This window comes from Pezoporus occidentalis, unplaced genomic scaffold (assembly GCF_034315485.1).
Source record: "Pezoporus occidentalis ecotype Australia unplaced genomic scaffold, CSIRO_AGI_Poc_V1 ctg88, whole genome shotgun sequence".
Taxonomy (NCBI): Eukaryota; Metazoa; Chordata; class Aves; order Psittaciformes; family Psittacidae; genus Pezoporus; species Pezoporus occidentalis.
Genome location: NW_026916242.1, coordinates 1,664,887 through 1,672,409, shown reverse-complemented (window position 1 = coordinate 1,672,409; position 7,523 = coordinate 1,664,887). Strand labels below are relative to the sequence as shown.

At 43.3% G+C, this 7,523-nt stretch overlaps 1 protein-coding gene across 3 annotated transcripts; it reads left to right on the top strand.

Annotated features, from left to right (window-relative positions):
• Nucleotides 1-4,255, top strand: KLHL23 (kelch like family member 23). Of its 3 annotated transcripts, none has more exons than XM_062604718.1 (3): nt 1-1,466; nt 3,047-3,199; nt 3,633-3,910. In XM_062604718.1, the coding sequence occupies exons 1-3, from the start codon at nt 254-256 to the stop codon at nt 3,743-3,745; spliced, it is 1,479 nt and encodes a 492-aa protein (XP_062460702.1). In that variant the 5' UTR covers nt 1-253; the 3' UTR covers nt 3,746-3,910. The 3 variants fall into 3 exon arrangements, with proteins under 3 accessions (XP_062460702.1, XP_062460703.1, XP_062460701.1); XM_062604719.1 differs by having other exon boundaries at nt 2-1,466; nt 3,628-3,910; XM_062604717.1 differs by having other exon boundaries at nt 6-1,466; nt 3,770-4,255.
• The last annotated feature ends 3,268 nt before the right edge of the window (nt 4,256-7,523 follow it).

Below are 7,523 nucleotides of genomic sequence, written 5' to 3'. Positions count from 1 at the left end.
TCCGGGGGGCCGGGCAGGCGGACGGGGCACCAAAATAGACGCTGCCGCTGCGGGCCCGCCGCCTCCCGCGGCTCTTCCAAAGATGGTCACGGGGCAGCCACGGCCGCGCTCCGCCCGGGCGTAAACGCCGCGCCAGGACTGTGCGGGGCGGGCGGAGGGGCTTGGCGGAGCGGCTTTGTGGTCCGCGGGCGCGGCGAGGTCAATCCCCGGGGAGCCCTGCGGGCAGCCCCGCTTTTGTGCGCGGGTCAGGGCGATGGCAGCGGCCGGCCAGGAGGAATACGCGTACCTCTACGAGGACCCCTCTCACCCCGCCGGCTTCCTGGAGGCGTTCCGAACGTTTTACGTGGACGGGCTGTTCACCGACATCACCCTGCAGTGTGCCTCGGGGGTCATCTTCCACTGCCACAGAGCCGCCTTAGCAGCTTGCAGCAATTATTTTAAGGCCATGTTCACAGCCGATATGAAAGAGAAATCTAAAAGACAGATCAGACTTCCCGGGCTCAGCCATGCGGTACTGGAAGCTCTCGTTAATTATGCATACACATCGCAGATCCAGATAACAAAGAGAAATGTCCAAAGTCTGCTCCAGGCAGCAGACCTCCTCCAGTTCCTGTCAGTAAAGAAAGCCTGTGAACAGTTTCTGGTGAGGCACTTAGATACTGACAACTGCATAGGCATGCACTCCTTTGCTGAATATCATGATTGCTCGGAGCTAGAGAAAGAGTCCAGGAGGATATTGTTATGGCAGTTTGAAGAAGTGTGGACTCAGGAAGAGTTTCTGGATACTGGCAAGGAGAAGCTCTCTTATATTCTCTCCAGAGATAATCTCAATATTTGGAAAGAAGAGGCAGCCATTGAAGCTGTCGTTAAGTGGATTGCTCACAATGTGGAAGAAAGACTTGAAGACATCTATGAACTGCTGAGCTGCATCAGGGTAGACTTCAATAATGTGTATTTGAGGTCGGTTTTAAGCCCACAGAAAAAATGCCGACTTAATGATACTAAGATAAGGTCACTCATATACAGTGCCCTGAACCTCAATCCCAAAACTCTTTCCAGAAGACCTACAGCAGCCATGTATGTGATCGGAGGATATTACTGGCATCCCTTATCAGAAGTGCATGTCTGGGATCCATTAACCAACACATGGGTTCAGGGAACAGAGATGCCAGATCATACCAGAGAGTGTTATGGGGTCACTAGCTTGGGGTCAGATATATATGTGACAGGAGGTTATAGAACGGAGAGCATCGAAGCCCTTGACACCGTGTGGATATATAATTGTGAGAGAGATGAGTGGACAGAAGGCTGCCCCATGCTTGATGCAAGGTATTACCACTGCACCGTTTCCTTGGGTGGCTGCATCTATGCGTTGGGTGGATACCGAAAGGGAGCTCCAGTGCAAGAAGCTGAGTTCTATGACCCTTTAAAAAAGGAATGGCTTCCTATAGCAAACATGATCAAAGGTAGGTAGGCTGTTGTATGGTGTCTGCTTCAAATGTCAGTCCTTCTGCATCTGCCACTTTTTAATGCCATGGGCATGTTTAGGGTTTGATATAAGTTCTAGTGATGTCCATGGGAATCTCCTGTTAATGCTGGTGGCCTTTGCTGCAGGTCTCTACTAGGCAAATGGCTGCAAACATCCAAATACTGTGTGGGGTTGTGCTAGAACACTATAGTGGAAAGGCAAATGGTAGTCTCAGTTTAATTTTGTCTTCTTTCAGAAGTGAAATTTCAGTACAAATTAAAAAGAAATCAGAAAACTACCAGGTATTAGAGTCATAGAGACTGTTCAGTGTATATTAGACTAAATGGTCAAAGAGCAGCGGATTTTATTGTTTTAATATAAAACCAGATTACTAAGATTTTCTGTGCAATCATCTATAAAGGTGTCATCTTCATTTAAAACTTCTTCCATGCAGTTCCCTCATATTCCAGTGTATCATCTGTTCAGGATCCTCAGTTTAATCTTTAGTATGAGGATAATTAAAAGCATTAATGCCTGTTTCTAGCAGCCAACATAATGATCTATTAAAAATGTATGAATTTGGATCACAGCCTAACTAAATGGTATTATTTTGTTATAAAATTTATAAACAATTATCCGCTTATACATTTTTATAAATTAATGCAATTATTTTCAATTAATTATACGGTTTTACTGTAAGTTGATGCAACATAGTATTTTTCTACATGTGAGAATTTTTGGAGGTATCTATAACATGAAAAAACACTAATGCTCCTATAACTTTCTTCATTATTTGTATATTTTCCACAAACACTGCTATTATTCTGGGTTTATTTCCTTTAAAAACAGAAATGATAGGCTAGTACTGTGAGGAGTTACACAGTCTGTGCAGTTGTTTTATCCCTCTTTCTGTGTGAAACTTATTAGATGCTTAAAACTCCCACACTGATTGCCTAATTTTGGTCCATTTTATCTTGCCAGATCCCTTGTTTTATTTTGTTTTGTTCTCCTAGAGACAGAGTTAACATGGCTCCATTCTGTTTGTACCCTTGTTTATACAATAGTCTAACTAATAATACCATGAGAAAGACGAAAAGTATCAGAAAAGATATCCCAAGGCGCTGAATGATCTCAGCTCCCATATGAGAAAGATGAAAAGTATCAGAAAAGATATCCCAAGACACTGAATGATCTCAGCTCCCATTGTCTTTGTCTTTGCCATAGCAGTGACTTTTACAAATCTCTGTAACTTAGTGAAATACTGAAAGCAATTCCATATTCCAGACCCAGTGTGATGATCTGTCTTCAATTACTGCATAAAAATTCTGTGAAATGCTGCATGGGCTATATTACATGCAGTATGTTTCCATTACTGCAGTTTTATTTAATTGCTCTAATGCTGCTAAAATAAGGTGTCTTGACAAACTTACTTAATTTCCCATTCAGCTAAATGCTTGCAGCATAATTTCACCCTAAAATATTAATTAATGAGTCATTTGAAACGGGGTTATGGCTGGAAGTGACTGTGGATATCATTTGCAGTCTGAATATGTGCTGTGACTTTCACACTGTTTACAGGTGTTGGGAATGCCACTGCCTGTGTCCTGCATGATGTCATCTACGTAACCGGAGGTCACTATGGATACAGGGGAAGCTGCACCTATGATAAAGTCCAGAGATACCATTCAGGTAGCAATGAGTGGAGTATAGTCACCACAAGTCCGCATCCAGGTAAACAGTAATTTCTGTAACAAGTGTAGAGCTTGAGTTGATAACTGGTATCTGGGGGTATTTAAGCCCACTTCAGAGCTTCCGGCATGTTCCTAATAAAAGGAGCAATGCCTGTAAGGCAGCAAGGGCCAGAGTGGGATCATCTCCCATTTCCAGACTCTGAGAGTGAAAGACCGTCTTCACGCATCAGCTTTATAGGAATCACTATATAAATATTGAACTAAGGAATGGCTGCATTCTGTTAAATAATATCTCTATATTTCTAACTTTCTGTAAGATTTATTCATAGATGTTTGGCAAGAACAACTGATATGAATTTTAAACGGGTTTTCTCTATGTTCTACACTTGCTAACAGTAAATTTTCAAAGCAGTTCTCACTAAGTACTGGTGGGCATGTCTGTATCATCTTGATCTTGCTTTTACCAAGTTTAGCAGGGAATCCTGAGGTGTCTTCTGAGCTCAGTGAAGAAACTCAGCTGCCCTCACTGGTGCCCAGTGTTTGTCAGGTAGCTGTAGTTCAAGTTATCATTGTGATGCTGAGTTGAACTGTATTCCTTTTTTTCCTGAAGAATATGGATTGTGCTCAGTTACATTACAAAACAAGATCTATTTTGTGGGTGGACAGACCACGATCACAGACTGCTATGACCCAGAGCAAAACAAGTGGAAGCAGATGGCTCACATGATGGAGAGAAGGATGGAGTGTGGCACAGTGGTTATGAATGGATGCATTTATGTGACAGGAGGATACTCCTATTCAAAAGGAGCATATCTGCAGAGTATTGAGAAATACAACCCTGAACAGAATACATGGGAAGCAGTAGGGAATCTTCCCAGCGCTATGCGGTCGCACGGCTGTGTCAGTGTGTATAATGTGTAAACATTTAATTTTCATGTTGCTGTTACAGAAAACAGCAGATGCAGTATCCATAATGGTACTGAGTGGCTCATGAATGAGATGTCTAATACGGTCTCTTAATGCACATAATTTTAAACACTAGGTATAATTTGTCTTTGTTTTAAACAATTCAGTAATACAAATATGTTAACAAGATTTCCATATATTTTTCAGTCCAGTCATTCTTTTTCATGAAAGTTTTCAAATTACTTTCTTGTAATACTTTGTGCAGCTGTATAGAAACTACTGTGAAAAACAGATCTGTGTTCATTGATCACTGCGTGGAACTATGATCTGGTGCTAAGGTGAGTAAAGCCAAATGAAATACTTTGCATTTCTATGGACTGCTGAGCTTAAGATAAATCTTTAATACTCCAAAGGTAGCCATAGGAGTGGTTCATTGCCAGAAGCTAAGTGTGTGGTATGTACAGAGCAATATTACTTGAGTAACTGGGTTATCACATCCAGAAATCGGGCAGTTACATGATGCCTCTAATCCTACCTTCAGATGCCAGAGTGGAGAAAAGCACAGGCTGGGAATGAGGGAAGAAATGTCGTACAGTAGCCCCAGAGCACAAGCTGAAAGTGTGCACTAGTTTTCCAGGAGAACAGTGCTCTGCAGTTCAAGGAAGTTTGAGGAAAATGCTCACTTTGCCCTTCTCACACTGCCAGGGCCTGTGAGAAGTTAAAGACTCTGCATGGCTTTGCAGTGGACTCTTGGGCTGATGCATAGGTATTGGGGATTCCTCCCATCCCCCCAAAAAAAGCCTTACCATGGTAACTTTTTTTTAAATCAAAGTTAAAATATGTCTTTTTATGGAATGGAAGGAGGAAATGAGAGACTGAATAGTTGCTAATATTACCAGGTTACCAAGACACAAACTTCTGTTTTTTATAATAACGTCTTTTCTAAAACTGTTAAACTGCGACTTGAGCAAAGGTGACAAGTGGAAGAAACTTGTCAGAACATGTTGAAGAGACTGAATGCCAGGTGGTTTCTGGATTTACTTATTATTTCTCTCAAAACAGAATAGGAGGTCTTAGATCTTCCGATTCTGTCTAGAAAGCAACTTGAGATGGGCAGGAAGATCATCATTTGGGCACCTCTTCACTGGGAGACACGGGTGGCAGGCTCCCAGTGCAGCATGACACTACCAATGCTGGCAGAAAGTGGAATCCCTATGGAGTATTTAAGTATCTGGTGGTTTGACGCTGCCATCCCCAGCCTTCTCGTGAGTCCGTGTTCCGCATGTTGTCATGTAGGTAGTTAATACAAAAAACATTTGGTTGAATCGTTATTGCAGTGACTTCTTGGGATTTGTTTTCTCCTTATAGCTTGTATAGATAGTGTAAAATGTGGGGCTTGCTGTTAGCCTGGTTCCTGAGGGGGCAAGATAAAACTGTGTTGTCTTTCTGTGCGTGTGTAAGCTCCTCTTTAATGCTGGACTCCCTTGTTTGGATTCAGCCATGTTCTACAGGGAGGTATAGGCCTTAAAAATACACAGTTTTTCAGTTTTTTATGAAAACTGGTAACAGAAGGGGGGGGGGGAAGAGAGACTGAAAGGAGTACACCAGTCATGTGGTAAGTACAAGATGGCAAAGCCTTCCTAGTGCTGAAGAGATGGCTGTAAGGAGCGATCTCTCTCCTGCCTTTATTGCCTCTCACCCAGTCCTCCTTCAGCTGCTATGGGACCACGGGGTCTGATAGCAGTGATCCAAATAAAGAAATGCCTTGGGAAGCAGGGAGGCTCTTTTAGCTGGGATCAGTTCACCAGCACAGCTTATAAAGAGACTGCAGGAACAGCTGTTGGGCATTGGCATGAGAGGCAGGGATGAAAAAGGGCTGTGGTGGGAACTTCCTGCAGCAGCACTGCTACCTAAAATGGAATTTTTGTTTTGCTGGATTTATGGGTAAGCCATAAATCTTTTTCTTGGTGATATATATTTTCCATTTTTTGTTTGTTCTCTCATGTTTTTATGCTATTTCTCATTTGAATTTAACTGCTGGTAGCAGGCAGCACCCAGCTCTGAGCTTCGATGTGATGCTCTGCAGTGTATATATAGTTCTTGGTTTGAGGTCTTAGTGTGTCACCTTGCTATGTCAGAAGCTTATGGGCGTATGGGTTCAGTGTTTTGCTTCATTGTCTGTCCAACTGAGAGCTACTCAAGGATCCAGTGTAATTTGTTTGAAGACATTAAGCTATGAAGAGGTGTGGGGAATTGAACTCTGACAATGCTTGAAATGCATGGGCTGGACAGGTGGGCAAAAGAAATAAAGTGAGTTTGTCCTGGCAATTCCACAGCTGAGAATTGTTGACAGGCAGGGGGAAATTTAAAGGACAATATTGCAAGAGCATGAAGGTGATCTTTGTATGGAACCAAAACCACAGTGAGCTCAACACGTGTATGTAATTTTTCAGTGCACAATATATACCTGTGAAGCTTCACTTTTGTGGGAAAATAAGAGCATAGAACAGCTGTTTGTGCCTGGCCCTGAGGTTCCTTCTGGCCTCTGTCCTGTCACCAGCAGTCCTAAATCAGTGAAAGAGAACAAGGTGAGGACTAACAGAGCCTCCCAGCGCTTGCTGGGAGAACTTCCCTGTCTGCTGCTTCTGAACTCGGTGCTGAACGCTGCTGAAGGACAGCGCTGTTCAGAGTTGGAGCACAGGCACTGGTTCGCTGTCTCCCTCTGGGCACCCTGCAAGCGAGCCTGATGCTGCCTCTCGGCCTCATTGTAACTGCAAAGTGACAAAAGGCCTTTTAATTCTCACATGCCACCAGAAAGAAAGGACAGCGTGTGCTGTCTGGCCTAAAGGAAGTCGGTGAGATTACTGCTAAGGTTCAGGTAAGTCCTTGTATGTGTTAGAATAAATGGGGTGTAAGAGCTCAGACCTGTGGCAGTACTTTAACTGGTGCTATTTTTTATACCAATTTTACAATGCCCTTTTGGATTAGCTCATGTCTGTGGCACATCTTAAGGAAGTGTGTAACACTCAGGTCTGGAGCACAGGCAGAAATGTGAATGCATTGAGAGGAACAGGTTCTCTGGCTTCCGGTCATCATCTTGTGCACCTGAGTGGGAATGGAGAGCTGGGATCAGGGCATCTGTGATGCATTTTTAGTAATCATAGTTGAATATGCACACTACATTGTTGTGCTATTGCACCTGTAGTACGGTAGACAGTGTTTTACTGTTTCACTTGTAAACTGTACCTAATACAGATGTCAAATATTTGTAGCACTGTAGATGTCTACAACACGGCTACAGTACTTGAGTGAATGTTTGTAATGTTACTAAGTGTAAACAAAGCAGTAGGTTACAAATGGCGGCTCCTCAGTTACTTTCTTGGTACCCGTGCAGAAGCCTGTGAACGCGACCCCGCAGGCTGCGGCCTCTCGGTGCGGGTGAGGCACATCCATCGCCG

Excerpts from the sequence above, each read along its gene's own strand:
- KLHL23 (XM_062604717.1), top strand. The coding sequence starts at position 254 with ATGGCAGCGGCCGGCCAGGAGGAATACGCGTACCTCTACGAGGACCCC. Across the intron at positions 1,467-3,046 it reads TATAGCAAACATGATCAAAG|GTGTTGGGAATGCCACTGCC; the intron begins GTAGGTAGGCTG and ends CACTGTTTACAG. Across the intron at positions 3,200-3,769 it reads CACCACAAGTCCGCATCCAG|AATATGGATTGTGCTCAGTT; the intron begins GTAAACAGTAAT and ends TTTTTCCTGAAG.